The following is an 18,177-nucleotide window of genomic DNA, read 5'->3' as shown; positions in this document are numbered from 1 at the left end:
CTGAAACCGGTCAGTGTGACAAACAGGCAACAATAGAGGAAGGGGGCAAATTACTTTTTCATTGCACTGTAAGTGTTATAAATGATCTTTAAATTATTTTGCTATGGTTTTGTTTTTCTGTGATTTAGTTATGCTGAAATGTCGCCATGGGCACCTCCATTTTTTCTGTAAGCCTGTTAGAAGTGGTGTTTACTTTTACCTTGGCGAAACCTAGAAGCTTTTTGTTTGACATTTCCAGGTGTTTCCTGCTGACTTCTGATTTCCTCAGCTGGCAGTCAATGAAGCACAGTCTTCTGTTGAGCTCAGTGATATCCTCCTACAATAACACTGCCACTTACACACTGTAAACTTACACTGCCACTTACACACTGTACAATAACACTGCCATTCACACACTATACAATAGCACTGCCATTAAACACTGTACATCAACACTGGAAAGGAACAGATGAAGAAAGAGATGAGAGAAACAGAGCAGTGAGTGAACTTCAAGGTGGAGTAGCGAGAGAGGGAGAGAGAGCTGAAAGAAGGGGTAGAAGCCCTACTTTTGAGACCTCCAGGCTCTTGGCCTGTTTCCCAGCCAGCTGGTTCTTCAGGTCCTGGATCTCGGCCTCCAGCAGCTGGATGACCTCCTCGTAGTCCTGCTCGGCGCTGGTGTTCTCCTTCTGAAAGGCCTCCGCCACCTGCAGCTTGCTCTTCAACGTCCGGTTCTCCGCAGACGTGACCGAGGCTTTCTGCAACACAGAGCTGAATCAGACCCAGCATGCACTGCAGCATTACATGCAAAAACATTTTTTTAAATTATGGGATATTCTTTCTCTATAGATATCCATTATTCAGCTTCAGATTAATGTGTTCAGAACAAGTGCAGCGTTTTATGCTTCCCTGGAATCAGTCGTACCTCTGTGGTCTTCTGAAGCTCCACCTCCAGTGAGCTCTTGCTGTGCTCTGTGTCCTTCAGTATTGTCTGGTGAAGTGTCAACATCAAATATTAATACAAATATACAAGTAATATACATTATAATAGTGGTGGAAAAAGATCATCCAAGCACAGAGTCAGAGCATTTTAAGTTGCAACACCCCTGCCCCTCGCATTATGCTGGGGGAACTGTAATGTCCACATCAGGCTTTTCTATAGCTCTGCATGAATACAGACATTACACAGGAGAGTAGCACTGCTAATGCACGGGCCAACTATAACATTTTGATTCATATAACTGAATGAATATCTAACAAGATAAATTGGTTCGTAGAGGGAAAATGGCCCAGTTATATTGCAGTTATCATGTAAAAGTCATCAAAACTTGAAAACCACGCAACAAAAAAAAAGATGGAAAATAAAAGTTGCTCTTGAATACAAATGAAGCGGTCATATATACATAATTTGTGCATGAAATCCTTTTGCTTGGAGTTGCGTTTTCAGAAAGCAAAGTTCCCTTAAAGCCATGCAGGGGGAGAATGCAGGTGCTCTGCTCACCTTTAACTCTTTCATTTGCTGCTGCAGATGTGCCACTTCTGGCTGCAGCTGCTCCAACTCCTCACTGCTGAAGCTGCTCTCTGACTCAAAGGTCTACAAAGGCCAATCATCGATCAAGAGTCAGAGACAATGGACCAATCGAGAGCGAGCGGAGGCAATGGACCAATCAAGAATGAGTGGAGGCAATGGACCAATTAAGAGCAAACATAGAAAATGGACCAATCAAGAGCAAGCAGAGACAATGGACCAATCAAAAGTGAGCGGAGGCAATGGGCCAATCAAGGGAAAACAGAGACGATGGGCCAATCAAGAGTGAACAGACAATGACACAAGCAGAAAACGTTTGCCCTGTCAGCCAGTGAAGTTGAAAACAGGTGAATCTTTGTGATAATTTGCTCCTATTCAAAAACCTTTAGGTTCAGTAGGTGCAGTGGGCTACAGAATTATTGGCACCCTTGATAAATACAGTTATGGTCAACTAAAAATGTAGTAATTTCAAATAAGATATTTTTAAGTGCCTAACATGTTGATGGTGTCTATGGCCAAAAACATACAATTTTGGTCTCATCTGACCATAGCACTCTTCCAGTCATAATTTGGCATTTGGTAAACTCCAGGAGGTTTTGTTTATTGTGCTCAGTCAGGACTGTCTTCCAAAGAGTTTGTTGGTATGGAGGTGCGATTTTATGGTTCTTTTTGAGACTTGGTGACCCCAAGATGAAATTCTTAAACTGTGATCCTTGGGTTCTTTATGGCCTCCCTCACCATCTTCCTCACCAGGGACAATGTGCACTTACATCCTCTTCCTGGCAAGTTTGCAACCATTCCATATGTTTTAAGTGTTTTTGTTAATGCCCATGCAATGCTAAGAGGTACAGAATGTCTATTCGTACATTTATTTTTTGTACCCATTACCAGACTTGTGACGGTCAGTTACCATCTATCCCTTCTGAATTGACAGGTGGATTTTCCCATGCTGACAAAGGGATTTTGAATGCTTGTTACCTCATTTTCATACTTTTGTGAAACAGGAAGAAATGGAAGGACACAATACAGTTAATTTAGACTGAGATTAACTAAGTAAAGTAACATTTTATTGCCAATTTCACTTTGTTTGACTTTATTTACAAAAAATGTTGAGGGTGCCAAACATTTCCTTGCACAGCAGAAACCCCCACTGAAGGCTCTGTGCAGGCCCCTTTGCTCACTACACTTCAGCAGAAGCTGGGGCTTAGAAGTGGACAGATTGCTGCGGAATCCAAATGGAGCCATAACAGCTTTAATAAGCACCGCAGCTCAACATGTTCCTGTGTGTGTTCCTGTAGAAAACTCACCGGGGAGTGGAAGGCAGAGGTGTCCATCAAACTTGCCGCTTCATGATAGGAGAACATGATGGGCCCGGCTGCAAGGCCTGCCTCCCCCAGCTCGTCAGGATAGATCCCCCGGGCGGCTTCCACAAAGTCTGTCCCAAATACACAGGCAGGTTACCACGGCTGACGCCCAGGGCTGATCAGCTGTACTGTATAACTATACCCACAATGCACCAGGAATGGGACAGGGGGTCATGTTCTGGCTGGACCCCCTGCAGAGGTCCGGCTAGGAAAGGGCAGCAGATTTGGGTGGGACGTCATTCCGGTGGGATAATCCAGTCCCGCTCACCTCCATATGCCACGGTCCCCTGCAGGTCTGTCGTCAGACTCTGCCTCAGCTTCCGTCTCTTCTCTTCTGTGACCTCCAGGCCCAGGTAAGAGAGGGCCTACAGCACACGGCACACACCGTCAGCATGAGTAACCATAGCAACAACAGCCCTCTGCTTATCACAGCCGTACAGTATAACACGTCAGCATGAGTAACCACAGCAACAACAGCCCTCTGCTTATCACAGCCATAAAGTATAACACGTCAGCATGAGTAACCATAGCAACAACAGCCCTCTTCTTATCACAGTCGTATAGTATACAACCAAACACGTCACCATGAGTAACCACAGCAACAACAGCCCTCTGCTTATCACAGCCGTACAGTATACAACCAAACACGTCAGAATGAGTAACCACAGCAACAACAGCCCTCTCTTCATCAAAGTCATACTGAACAGTACTGTGCAAAAGTTTTAGGCAGGTGTGAAAAAAAGCTGTAAACTAAGAATTCTTTCAAAAATAGAAATGTTAATAGTTTCTTTTTATCAATTAACAAAATGCAAAGTGAGTAAACAGAAGAAAAATCTACATCAAATCAATATTTGGTGTGACCACCCTTTGCCTTCAAACGAGCATCAATTCTTCAAGGTACATTTGCACAAAGTCAGGGATTTTGTAGGCATATAGTCAGGTGTGTGATTTACCAATTTACCAAACAGAAGCTAATGATCATCAATTTAATATGTAGGTTGAAACACAATCATGAACTGAAACAGAAACAGCTGTGTAGGAGGGTTAAAACTTGCTGAGGAACAACCAAACTCTGCTTCCAAGGTGAGGTTGCTGAAGACAGTTTAATGTCAGAAGTCATAAACCATGGCAAGACTGAGCACAGCAACAAGACAGAAGGTAGTTATACAGCATCAGCAAGGTCTCTCCCAGGCAGAAATTTCAAGGCAGACAGTGGTTTCCAGATGTGCTGTACAAGTTCTGTTGAAGAAGCACAAAGAAATGGGCAACGTTGAAGACCATAGACGCAGTGGTCGGCCAAGGAAACTTGATGAAAGACACATCATGCTTACTTCCCTTCACAATCAGAAGATGTCCAGCAGTGCCATCAGCTCAGAATTGGCAGAAACCAGTGGGACCCAGGTACACCCATCTACTGTGTGGAGAAGTCTGGTCAGAAGTGGTCTTCATGGAAGAATTCCGGCCAAAAAGCCATACCTCCGACATGGAAACAAGGCCAAGCGACTGAACTAACGAAAACACAGAAACTGGGGTGCAGAAAAATGGCAGCAGGTTCTCTGGACTGATGAGTCAAAATTTGAAATATTTGGCTGTAGCAGAAGGCAGTTTGTTCACCGAAGTGCTGGAGAGCGGTACAAGAATGAGTGTCTGCAGGCAACAGTGAAGCATGGTGGAGGTTCCTTGCAAGTTTGGGGCTGCATTTCTGCAAATGGAGTCGGGGATTTGGTCAGAATTAATGGTCTCCTCAATGCTGAGAAGTATAGGCAGATATTTATCCATCATGCAATACCATCATCTGATTGGCCCCAAATTCTTTCTGCAGCAGGACAACGACCTTAAACATACAGCCAATGTCATTAAGAACTATCCTCAAGCTGAAGAAGAACAAGGAGTCCTGGAAGTGACAGTATGGCCCCCACAGAGCCCTGATCTCAACATCATCGAGTCTGTCTGGGATTACACGAAGAGACAGAAGCATTTGAGGCTGCCTAAATCCACAGAAGAACTGTGGCTCCTACCTGCCGAGTTCCTTCAAAAACTGTGTGCAAGTATATCTAGAAGAACTGATGGTCTTTTGGAGGCAAAGGGTGGTCACACCAAATATTGATTTGATTTAGATTTTTATAAATGACTGGGACACACAAGGTCGGTGGTTCTAATCCCGGTGTAGCCACAATAAGATCCGCACAGCCTTTGGACCCTTGAGCAAGGCCCTTAACCCTGCATTGCTCCAGGGGAGGGTCTCCTGCTTAGTCTAATCAACTGTACGTCGTTCTGGATAAGAGCGTCTGCCAAAATGCCAATAATGTAATGTGATGTAGTTCTGGATGGGTGGGATGCTTGCACCAGAGATATTAATAACAGCTACTAAAATTCTGCGGCACACCTGCCTTACGTGGCCCCCAAAGCCACTAGTGGTGGAGTTCACAGAGCAGCTGCCAGTGCTTTTCCCCGTCTGTTTAATAAACTCTAACTGCATTACTGTCCTAATCCTGTATTACAGACACTGGCTGGATTAGCTGATCAGACATACAGAAGAACTGGGAGAATTTAACATAATAAAGGAATATAACCACGTAGTTGCACATTCATGTAACCCAAACACTGAATTGTTTCAGTAAAATCTCTAGCTGTATAAAACTTATCATTTAAGATGGAAGCTACTGTACATGTTCAATACAAATGTTTGAGATGCATATCTTTAGCATCATGCAACATAATGTAATGTGTACAGTACAATGACACCAGACTGGAAGCTTAGAAGATACTGAATCAACTTGACTGTAGATGGTCCATTATTCGAATTGAAGTTAGAGATTGTTGCCATGACGAGAGGGGATGATAAAGAAGTGATCTGCCCTAATAACAGATGGAGAAGCAGTCCATCAAAATCCATGTATTCAGGTCTTCATAGTGAGTCTCACGGCATCATAAATCTTTATTGAACATGGTCACAATTCACATTTCCCTTCAGTTTGAGACCTTAACATGACAACACAGCCCAAACGTGGCATGGTTAGTCTTAAGCAAAAGCACTAGATCTTCTTCTCAGATGTAGGTTTTCAACACCCAGAAGCATCTGGCCAGGAAACACCAAGAAGGAGGCAAAACCCTGAGGTAAACCTGTGACTAGTCACTATTTTCCATGGACTTACCAAATCCATTTTGTCTGATTTGAGGCGGATGTGTGGGTCCAGGGAGATCTTAGGTTTGGCTGCTGGTGCTGTCTTCTGTGAGCTAGTGGACCCTGGAAAATCAGAGGAGACAGAGTATTATTCAGTCACTTGGGTTACGTTCAGATCCACTTTAACTCATTCCCTTCCCTTCCCTTGAGTGAAGTATCTTGTGTGCAACAAGTAAGCTAAATACAGGCTCTGCAAGGAAGGTTAAACGAGAAACAAACCAATGCGACTGAACGGCCGTCACAGCCTACATAGAACAATGTACTACCCATTAGCTACCACTGCTCTGTGCTCAAATAATTTTCTGAATATGATTACTTTGAAAGCTTCATGAATAATTCATAGCAACCTTACCCTAGCTTATCTTGGGTGATAATAAAAACAGCCTGTCTTATAAAACACTATTGAAGGTGTTTACGGTCTTTAAGGTCTTTACGGCCTTTTGGAAGGATTTCCGGTGAGAAAGCCTCACTCAAAACCACAAACACAAAAACATGTAGGCTAAAAGATCTGACAAAGTTCAATTCACAAAACACGAAAACATGCAGCTCTGAAGTGAAAATCACCTTTCAAGTGCAAGACACATATGTAAACGAGCCCCTCTGAAGTCCAAGGCACATACTGTACAAACATGAGCACCTCTGAAGAGCAAGTATTGTGTACAAACACAGAAAAGTGGCTTCATTTGCTACAGACTTGAGGATTTGGCACCACCAGCTTTCTGTTTGGTTCTGTATTATATTTCCTGAATTTAAAATATGGACATTAACATTTTTGTAAATTGTAAATTTTTCATTGCTAAATATGCTTATATTAGTAAATTGAACAGTTGAACTTTAAGTTAGCATTTAACATTTAAAATGTAACAAGTTAATGTATTAAATTAAATCAATATAACGCTAGAAAGGCCAGAGAAACACTGGACAACACTGCCAATGCAATACTCCTTCCAATTTAACTTTTCCGAAATATTTGGGCTTAAAATACCCCCAGTTTTGAAATTCAAAAAAATACTCCATTTATTTATGTTCCAATTTCATCCCCTGCCAGCCAATAGGCAGTAGGTACTGGAACTCAGGTGCGAATGTGTTTCTCAGGTCTAATATGCTATTCAGCAACTGAATGGCCGATGATTTGATGCAAACTGCTAAATCAGGAGCTATCAAAATTTAATTTGCACATATAATCAAACAATACTAATTCATTGCAATTGTTTGATGAAGATGAAAAAGACTAGGCGGGGATTAATAATTGTAGATGCTGTACTACAGTTATAGAAATGAAAGGTTTTTGTTGATAACTCCACATAGATATTTTCAGTTATTTAGTGAAATGGAGACTTTGAATGTACTCTGAATAGACTACATGATGGCAATACATAAAGACAACTGTGTGAAATGCAAAAGATGCTTTTTCTGTGGAATTGATGAGTAAGAGGAGAGCGACAGTGAGTGCAATATCGGGAGTAAGGGAATGGATTAGCAATTAAAGCACCTTTTTCCATTTGTACGTCGCACTTCAGAGGTGTTTATTTCGCCTATGTTTGTGATTTTCACTTGGGTTGTTTTGGGGTTTTCTTTCTGAAAGTTTGCATTTTGCATTTCAGAGCCGCAAGTTTTTCCTTTTGTGTTTCCTTTTTGCTTTTGTGTTTTGCCCTTCGGTGCCTTTGCACGTCAGCACGGCAAGTTCTTGCTTTTGCATTTTTATTTTTGTCTTTGTGCTTTGCACTTCAGAGCCACTGGACTCAACATGTGCTCATGAATTATTCACAAAACGTCCAAAAATACTGCCTCCTCCATTGGACAGCGCACTGATTCATCCTGTCTGGGGCCGGGGCCAGGGTGGAGGTGGGGCCGGGGATGGGGAGGTCAGGGGGATTTGCTGCTCCATCCCCGGCCCATGGTGCTCTCTGCATAATACCATGGGGTGGACACAGCAGGGCGCTTTTTAATCTGAGCAGAGAGCAGGTGGTGCAGTGGGCTCAGATCGTCTCAGATCGCAGCCACCAGAGGTCAATTGCAATCAAGGCAATTAGCAAGAAAGGTGCCGTTTCCCTGGCAACACCTGAGGGTCAGACTAATATCTGGAAAACAATCACTGGCATCCGGCAACAAACACCCGTTTACAATACAATGGAAACATTACGTCAAGATTTCAGCAAATACCTTAAACCATAGATGTACCTACCAACCAGACACTTATTCTAGTCCCTCTCCTTCTGGTCAAGTAGCACGGTTCACTGTCATTTAATTTCCCTTTGACCTCCTGAACATTTGTCAATAGAATGAAGTATACCTTGAAGTGCATCTCCTAATTAAGATGTTTCTGTAGAATTACACTTCAGTGCATTGTATTCTCTGTGCTCTTTATGTGTTTTCAGCAGGTACTACTGCTTGTGTCAGCTGCAATTTTGCAAAACGTACGTGTGATTTTCAAACGCAAGGGTTTGGTTCTACTGTTAGGAGTTCTCAAAAGTGTGAGGTTGACATGTTCTCCACAGTATGAGACTAGTATCTTCTCCACAGTTGGATAGTATTGATGTGAATCATCACATCCCATGGACATGTTTACCTAACAAATGTGGAAGCGTGCCATTTTGCACTGAGGCTAACCAAAAGCTCCACACTCACCAGCCTAGTGCAGGACATCCTGTTGCTGGGGGTCATGTGGAAAGTGGTATATTACATTTAATATTTTAGTCAATTAGCAGATGCTTTTAATCTAAAGTGACAAACAAGAAATGCATAAGTTCCTCAACAAGTGAAAATCCAGAAATGGCTTGTAGCGCAGTCATAAACTTTAGCAGTAGTCATAGTGCGTGCAATTAGTTCTTAGCGTTTCCCTGTTTTTGTTACCTCCGTAGCACACCCTGCACTCCGTAACCACCCTGTACTCTGTAACACACCCTGCACTCCGTAACCACCCTGCACTCCGTAACACACCCTGCACTCCGTAGCACACCCTGCACTCTGTAACACACCCTGCACTCCGTAACCACCCTGCACTCCGTAACACACCCTGCACTCCGTAACACACCCTGCACTCCGTAACACACCCTGCACTCCATAACACACCCTGCACTCTGTAACACACCCTGCACTTTGTAACACACCCTGCACTCCGTAACACACCCTGCACTCCGTAACACACCCTGCACTCTGTAACACACCCTGCACTTTGTAACACACCCTGCACTCCGTAACACACCCTGCACTCTGTAACACACCCTGCACTCTGTAACCACCCTGTCAGTTCACTCACTTCATTCATTTAATTTCACCTGTTTCACTTCCTGATTGTTTCCCACACCCGATTACCATTCCCTCTCGTTGCCTGTGTTATTTAAATTCCTTTGTTTGTCCAGTTCGTTGCCAGATTGTTATGTGTCCAGACTATATGCTCCAGCGTTTATTTCTGATCGTTCTCTGTTTTACCCCGACTTCCACGTTTTGTTTTGTTTATGAACCTGCTTTTGTACCTTGACTTTTGTTTTCGGATTCTGTTTCTGTCTGCTTAGCCTGTTAGTTACCAACCCTTTGCCTGTGACCACGATTACGATTTGTATTATCCTTGTTATACCTGTTTGCTGGAGTTTTGACCTATTGCCTGGAATTTGTATCACAAATCCCCACTCAATCTGTTTGCCGGCTCTTGACCATCGCCTGTCTGACCAGCATATTTTATAATAAAGACTTTGTTATAAAATCTACGCCATGGTCTTGCATCTGGGTTGCTTGTTCTACGGACCTGATAATAAAAGAGGGATATGGAGGAGGGGAAGGGTAAATCAGGAGGGAGGACTGAGGTACCGTCTGCAAAGGTGTGTTTTCAGCCTGTGTCGAAATATGGGAAGGGATTCCACTATTCAGACAGTGATAGGCAGGTCAATTCACCACTGAGGAACCAGAACAGAGAACAGGCATGACTGTGCAGCCTGACCACAGGGCATCCAGAGCTGCCAGACTGGAGTGGTCTTGCTGGGGTGTTATTAAAGTCTGGATAAAAGGTGGGGCAGTCCTCTTAGCAGCCTGGAATGCTAACGGTGAATCTTCGGAGGAGCGTAACCAAATGATAAGTCCACTTTAATGTCAGCAGTTGGTTCGAGAGTTCAAAGACAAGTGCAGTAAACTTGCTTTGCATCTAATCTGGATTAACTCCTGATTAGCCCCAAATCAGGCCCTCTCTATTGAACTGAGTAACTCTGGTCTTCTGGAGATGAAGACCTTCTGAAGGTTCTAATCCCGGTGTAGCCACAATAAGATCCGCACAGCCATTGGGCCCTTGAGCAAGGCCCTTAACCCTGCATTGCTCAAGGGGAGGATTGTCTCCTGCTTAGTCTAATCAACTGTACGTCGCTCTGGATAATGCCAATAATGTGATATCACAGTCTGTACAGATTTACCGATTGACATTTTCCCGCATGGGGTTTTGTAGAACTGCTGTGTGCATTGTGGGCTCCAGAGTTGTCTGCCCCCCTGACTGGCAATGTACAAAAATACCCATGATGACTCCAGTCTATGTGCAAAATGATGCTGAGATTGGTTTTGAAACGGCAGGGATATTGAGGCTCAAAAAAAAAAGATTTACATCGGAAAGCTGACCATTGTGAAAACACTGCTACCGCGCACAGTGTAATGTGTGTATCTGTATAATTTGCTGTGTGATGCTGGTTGCTTTCAGCACCCGCATCCAGGATGAGGAGCTTGGCATGGAAGAGGAGAGGACAGCAGTATGGTAAACAGGGACAGAGCAGCACTAATCTGTGCTTACACGGCTATAGCGCAGAGCATGACAGGCATTTCCTTCTACTCTGCCCAACCCTAGGGGCACTCGAAAGATTATCCTCTTTTTGCCATGGTTTTTATTACATTTTGACATCCTGTCTAATCCCAAATATTTTTCAGAGAAATTATTGACATTTACAAGGAACCCCTTTTCCACTGTGCCCGTTAATTTCCTGTGACTTCATTTTGACTGTGATAGACATGGATATGAGGGCACAGAATGAGCCAGTTATGTAATACATCAGAACCAGACATTGCAGCAGAACAGAGAATCTCAGACACTGAGAAACGACACTGTAGCAGAACACAGCCTCAAAACACAGACACTGTAGTAGAACAGTGTCTCGGAACACAGACACTGCAGTAGAACGGAGTCTCTGAACACAGACCCTGGAGTAGAACAGAGCCAGAGAACACAGACACTGTAATAGAACATAGTCTCAGAACACAGACACTGTAATAGAACAGAGCCACAGAGCACAGACACTGTAATAGAACAGAGTCCCAGAACACAGACACTGCAATAGAACAGAGCCACAGTGCACAGACACTGTAATAGAACAGAGTCCCAGAACACAGACACTGCAGGAGAACACAGCCTCAGAACACAACCCTCCTGTTATGTTGCGGGTCAAACTGACCCGTTTCAAAGTTTAAAAATCCAGGAAAAATACAAAAAAAAGTCATTTAACCTGTTTGCAACCCCCCCCCCAGCATGTTTATATTTCACATATACTGTTCGGGTCAATTTGACCCGGCAGTGATAATGGAGGATACAAAGGCTAAAATTATCAAATTTAAAGTGATTTGTTTTCTTTTCCAATATCAGATACAACCCAACCACACACACAAACACACGTAAACAACCTCTCAGAGGTTGAAAAGATGAGCAATATGAGCAGAAGAGAGGCTCAATATGACAGCCCAGGAGGCTCTGGAACACATCTTTGGTCAGGATAGTGAAGTAGAGGAGGAAGTTTCTGAAGGTGAAGATGATCTTGAGATCAATTCTGATCATGATGATGAATTTTCAGATGAGGAGGGTAATGTCCCACACCCGTCAACTCCAAGAAAGACATCCATATCAAAAAATGGTCAAATAGAATGGTTCTCATCCCTGAACAGGCATCAGGGACAACATCAGCTGCAAACATAATAAAGGCAGCCCCAGGGCCCACTACGATGGCAGTAACTTGTGTCACGGATATAAAATCTGCTTTTGAGTTGGTCATTCCTGATTCAATCCAGAAAATTGTTCTAGAAATTTGGAAGGGAGGCGTGTTTTTGGGCAGGAGTGGAGAGAACTGGACAATAAGCATCTACATGCTTATTTGGGGCTTCTCATCCTGGCTGGGGTTTATAAGTCCAAACGTGAATCAACAGCCAGCTTGTGGGATGCAGAGACAGGCAGGGCCATATTCTGAGCCACCATGTCTTTGGAGACCTTACATATTTTCTCAAGGGTCATCAGGTTTGATAATCGTGAGAAAAGAGCTGGCAGACGGGAGAGAGATAAGCTGGCAGCTATTAGGACAGTGTGGGACAAGTGGGTAGAGCGGCTGCCACTACACCACAACCCAGGTCCTAATGTCACCGTGGATGAAAGCCTGGTGGCATTCAGAGGTCGCTGCCCCTTTAGGCAATACATGCCTTCAAAGCCAGCAAAATATGGCATAAAGATATGGGCAGCTTGTTCAAGCTATGCATTGAACATGCAGGTTTACACTGGTAAGCCTATTGGAGGAGCACCATGCTTCAAGTGCAAAAAATGTATTTGCACAAAACATGTGGTGACCTACTGCCACTCATGTGCTTCATAGACACACACACACACACACACACACAAAATGTTCTCTCCTTCTTGTTTAGGTTTCCTGTTGGGAACATTGTAAACATTGTTAAAAATTAAATGTAGTTTCAACATATATATTTGAATGTAAAGGGTCAGTTTGACACCAAACAGAAGAGATGTGTTGTTTGAATTAATCAACATGCCCCCATAATAGAAACTATTTTAAAAAATTGGAAAAAGTAAGTGTTGAAGTAAATGTGGTGAATGACACATTTTTGCCAGTGCACAGAAAAAAAACTGTTTGAAAATAATTTTTTTAATGGAAAACGAATTGATTCTCATCAGCAAACCATGATCTGTAAGAGGTTAAAAACTTGATTACACTAAATATTAATTAAATTGATATTAATTGAGCTAAAGATAATGTTTATGGAGAAATATATATTTTTAAACTACTTTCAATTTGACCCGGGAACATTATTGCTGTTCCCTAAAGTTGAACATAACAGGAGGGTTAAAAGTTAAGTTGCTACACTCATTGAGGACTTTATTAGGTATATATGTACCTTATTAATGCAAATATTTAATCAGCCAATCACCTGGCAGCAACTAAATGCATAAAAGCATGCAGACATGGTCAAGGGGTTCAGCTGTTTTTCAGACAAATGTCAGAATGGGGAAACAATGTGATTTTGAAGTGACTTTGACCATGGAGTGATTGTTGGTGGCAGACAGGATGGAATGAGTATTTCAGAAACTGCTGATCTTCTGGTATTTTAACGCACAACAGTCTCTAGAGTTGGAGTTGCAGAGAATGGTGAGGAAAACAAAACGACATCTATTGAGCAGCAGTCTCTCATTAACAACAAACATGCGTCAGAGGAGAAGGGCCAGACTGGTCAAAGCTGACAGGAAGGTGACAGTAACCACACATTACAACAGTGGTATGCAACAGAGTATCTCTGAACACAAAATATCTAAGTAGATAGGCTACAGCAGCAGAAGACCAATAAGTCAAAAGAAAAAGTCTAATGAATACCTAATAAGGTGCTCAGTTCGCGGCGCTAGTCCGTGACAATGTGCATCTTCTGTGTTTAGCTGCAGTTACGGTTCTGCTCATTGGCCAGGAGAGTTACATTTACAGTCCATTATACTGTAGTACTTGATAAGGAACATGCCTACTGTATTTAACATGAGGATAAACAATGCAGGTGAACAAAGATTACCCGAAACATGGATATCTGGTGGACATAAGTCTGGAGAGGGTGACGGCAGTGAGGCTGGTCTCTCCGGACGTATCTGTGGGAGTGACAAGAGGATCTTAACCAAAAGCACGTCTTTTAATTTACACAATAATCACTATCCACTATCCATTCAATGTCTCTTTCATTACCTAGGTTGCTTTTCATTTCATTAACTAGGATGTTATCTTTGCCATAAGATCCGCCCACCTGTGAGGCCCTCGAGTAAGGCCCGAAACCCTGCATTGCTCCAGGCTGGAATTGTCCCCTGCTTAGCCTAATCAACTGTAAGTAGCTTTGGATAAAAGGGTACGCTAAATAGCAAAATTATTATTATTATTATTAGAGGCGCTCACCTCGGGTGGCCGGACATGCACTTTCAGACGACTGGAGCTGTAGCCGTTGCCCAATCCTCTGTGTACTCCGTTGTGTAACGAGGTGCTGCTGGGAAAGGGGGCTTTTCCGGGGATGAACGCGATCTCCATCATCCCCTCTGGGCTTGAAGGACAAGGACACAGGGAAGGACCCAGGGGATCAGCCGCAGTTTCAAAATGAAGGATTTGAAAATAACATCAAATATGGAGGCGTCGGGCGAGGCGTCCCATGCACTGCGTGGAAATCGCCGCATTCTGTGTAAGAGTGAGCGGACAAGTACCTGAATTTGACTTTGTGGATCAGGTTTTTGGCCTCTTCGTGGGTCATTCCGATAAGGGACTCCTTGTTGATGGCAATAAGCTGATCTCCTGGTCGCAGTCGTCCATCCTGGCGAAGACATGTGGGAGCTACGTATGAACAGAAATTTCGCCTAAAAACTGAATGTTGTTTTAACATAGGTATGCAAAGGAGACAGTGAGGAATGGAGCGGTTGGGTTTCTTTGTGATGACTGGGCCTGAACAGAGAGTTCTGCAGTTTGGCATACAGCACTACTAGCTACATGAACATGTTGTTCTCCTGTTCGCCGAAAAATCAACCAGATTGACATCGCCTCAATCCGTGTTATTTATTCCAACTTCAGCCTTCTGGCTAATGGCAACCTAGCTAGCTAGCATAGGCATGTCAGAAGTATTTATATCTCAATCAGTTATCTGATGTGGTGTATGAATTTGCATACAGTATGTACGAGTATGTAGTCTAAAAAATAAATACCTATTAAAGTGCTCAGTGAGTGTATTTAAGCTCCAAAAGAAATGGCATTTTCTTTGTTCTCCGTTGCTTTCCTGCCCGTGGTGTGAACTGTGCTGAAAAGTTTGCTGGTCCACGTCTACTTCCTGGTGGTATGTGAGTGTGTTCATGTGCTTGCCCCTTGTCTCAGAACAATATTTTTATAAAAGTTAATATCCATTAACTTTTCCTGGGGCAGAATTCCCCAGGGGGCGTAATCGAGCGCCCTAGAGTTCAACACTTTTACTAGTTTTTGCCTGGTCACAGATAGTACGTTACATGCAAATGAAACTACAGTAGCGTGCTAGCTAGACTCTTCTGCTCAATCGAAAGTGCTATATGTTTATATTGACTAATTTCAGTAGCTGTAGCGTATTTCGTGATGTGTTTACTTTCTGACCCCTGGACTTTCCACCTCTGGCTGTGTGACAGCATTGCTTAAACTCTTGTTTGGAACATCAGCTGAGTGACATCCCTTTTGTGTACCGTCAATGACAGAGCAGCCCAGACTGAAAATCACGATGAATATAGAGACCTGCTTATTTGGTCTGTCAAAATAATCAACAACTGTTGAAGTTTCTGTGAGAACTAGGATTCTGCACTTAGCACATACTGTACAAAACCTCTTAAAATTAGACTGACGCGCAAACCACAGATTTTGAGCTAAATCTCATCATGCAAGGGTTCTAATTCTAGCTCAAAATCCTGACCTTGATTTGATGTGACGTAGTGTTCGGGGAATGGAGCTCCATGTAGCTCACACGTCATAGAACTGCCATATTCCGTCATTGGCTGTCTCATCTGAACCAAAGGCCTTTGCTCTCAATAGAAAATCAGCAGGACTGTTTTCATTGGTGGGTCAGTGAAAAACAATGGCGACACCACCCACTAATGCTAGGGCAGGACATTCTTTTCCATTGTGCTGATTGGTGCATGTGTTTGGCTGTCTGTCTCAACCCTCCGGAGACACTGACACATTGTATTTGCTGCCTCCCTGCTTCTCCCCAGTGCCTGCAGGTAGATGAAGCTCCCCACCATCACTCTTCACTCAAAGGGGTAAAATCCCTGTGCAAGTCCTTTTTAGCCATGGTGGCATAATGAATGTGTCCCTGCATGGAAGAATGAATGCCCATGTGCCTGTACGTGCCAAGAAGCATGTCTGAACGTGTGTGTGTGTGTGTGTGTGTGTGTGTGTAAGCCTGTGCCGCATTTATGTGTGTATACAGTATGTGTGTGTATGTGTGTGTGCGTGAATGTTGTGGCAGTGTCTCCCACCCTGTGGCAGTCACCGCCAGACAGCACTTCCTGGATGAAGATGGCAGGGCCGTCGGGCCGGTTGGAGCCTCCGCCGATGGTGATGCCCAGGCTGCAGGAGTGAGCCACTGAGATGAGCTGAATCACGCCCTCCCCTGGGTGACTGTAAGCATATACACACATCATCATCATCATTATCCACCGTCACCATCATCATCATCACCATCACCCCCTCCCCTGAGTGACTGTAAGCACATACACACATCATCATCATCATCATCATCATCATCATTATTATCCACCATGACCATCATCATCATCATCATCATCACCTCCTCCCCCTGGTGACTATAAGCACATACACAGATTATGCACATCATCATCACCATCATCATCATCATCCCCATCATCATCACCATGACCCCCTCCTTTGGGTGACTGATGAACACATACACATGTGAGAGGGACGTGGTGTACAGTGCCTCTCCTGCTGCACTGCTCAGAGGCTGAGTGACTTGCTGCCATTTTGGTTCCTACCTGAGAGAGCGCAGTAAAGGCCCCTTGCCATTGCAGGCACCCTGAGGGCCAGCGGGACTCAGCAGCAGGGGACTCTGGGACCTGGACGAAGATGCGGATGATGTGCTGTCCACACACCTGCCTGTTTTTTCTGGACAATAAACAATTTGTTGAGAAAAAAAGTTATCCACATAAAAATCAAAGAAAAAGACACACTAGTTTGAAACATCAATTTCATATATTTACTTCTCAACTAATGGGCATCACACTTTTGAGATTTAGGGCACCAAGGGGCAACATAACAAGATATTAGTTCATGAAGTTGGAGTCCTTAAGAGTCATTCATTCATTCATTATCCTAACCCGCTTTTCCTGAACAGGGTCGCGGGGGGGCTGGAGCCTATCCCAGCATACATTGGGCGAAAGGCAGGAATACACCCTGAACAGGTCACCAGTCCATCACAGGGCACACACACCATTCACTCACACACTCATACCTACTAGCAATTTATACTCTCCAATCAGCCTAACATGCATGTCTTTGGACTGTGGGAGGAAACCCATGCAAACATGGGGAGAACATGCTAACTCCACACAGAGAGGCCCCGGCCGATGGGGATTCGAACTCAGGACCTCCTTGCTGTGAGGTGGCAGTGCTACCCACTGCACCATCCGTGCCGCCCTCCTTAAGAGTCTAAAACCGGAAATATTATTTTCAAGTTCAAACTTCCAAATGAGGAGAAAAGCTGATTTTAGAAATGTAGAGTAAGCTTGAGCATTTTAATCTGTGGATGGTGATGCATAAGCTTGCAATATAATTCAAAATTCTGAAATTGTTAGGTTTCTTGTGTTGCATGTATTGCATTCTGTATTGTGTTTTTGTCTGATTCGCCATTTGTTTTCAACCCATCGCCTGTGACCACTACTACTCTTTGGATTACCATTGATATATCTGTTTGCTGGAAATCTGACCCATTGCCTGGACTATCTATTACAAACTGCCTTATCCCTGCTGTATCTGTTTGCCAGCTTCTGACCTTCGCTTGTTCAACCTGCATTGAGAAAATAAAGACTTTGTTAACTAAGGAGCTTACGTCGTGGTCTCACTTTTGGAGTGCCTAATAGAAATGCTCTTATTACGAGGTGTTATTATTAAAAACATCTAATTAGCGCCTATTTTATGTTTGCACTTGTTATGTTTATGCATATTATTTTTCACATTTCTTCCAGAACAATACACAATTTCTTCTTACTTCCTTATTTAAAGTCAGCCAAAAGGCTAATTTGAAGACACTGAGGAAAGCATTGTAGATGCTATCAGACAGCTGGCTGATCATTTTTTTAAATTATTATTTAGCCAGCAGCACTGACACTTGCA

General features: G+C 43.4%; 1 protein-coding gene across 1 annotated transcript in view; it reads right to left on the bottom strand.

Annotated features, from left to right (window-relative positions):
• The window catches only part of si:dkeyp-72e1.9 (syntaxin-binding protein 4), a 35,154-nt gene that overhangs the window by 1,305 nt on the left and 15,672 nt on the right, over nucleotides 1-18,177 (bottom strand). Inside the window, exons 7-18 of the mRNA XM_061223351.1 lie at nucleotides 16,821-16,950; nucleotides 16,305-16,446; nucleotides 14,523-14,629; nucleotides 14,224-14,365; nucleotides 13,853-13,925; nucleotides 6,024-6,115; nucleotides 3,137-3,233; nucleotides 2,812-2,939; nucleotides 1,478-1,570; nucleotides 902-967; nucleotides 546-734; nucleotides 200-316 (exon numbers count right to left, since the gene is read on the bottom strand). Coding sequence (XP_061079335.1) covers nucleotides 200-316; nucleotides 546-734; nucleotides 902-967; nucleotides 1,478-1,570; nucleotides 2,812-2,939; nucleotides 3,137-3,233; nucleotides 6,024-6,115; nucleotides 13,853-13,925; nucleotides 14,224-14,365; nucleotides 14,523-14,629; nucleotides 16,305-16,446; nucleotides 16,821-16,950 — 1,376 coding nt within the window. The remainder of the gene's footprint in view (nucleotides 1-199; nucleotides 317-545; nucleotides 735-901; nucleotides 968-1,477; nucleotides 1,571-2,811; nucleotides 2,940-3,136; nucleotides 3,234-6,023; nucleotides 6,116-13,852; nucleotides 13,926-14,223; nucleotides 14,366-14,522; nucleotides 14,630-16,304; nucleotides 16,447-16,820; nucleotides 16,951-18,177) is intronic.

This window comes from Conger conger, chromosome 16, assembly GCF_963514075.1.
Source record: "Conger conger chromosome 16, fConCon1.1, whole genome shotgun sequence".
Lineage (NCBI taxonomy): Eukaryota > Metazoa > Chordata > Actinopteri > Anguilliformes > Congridae > Conger > Conger conger.
The sequence above is the reverse complement of the archived record's forward strand: the minus strand, read 5'-3'. Positions and strand labels throughout refer to the sequence as shown.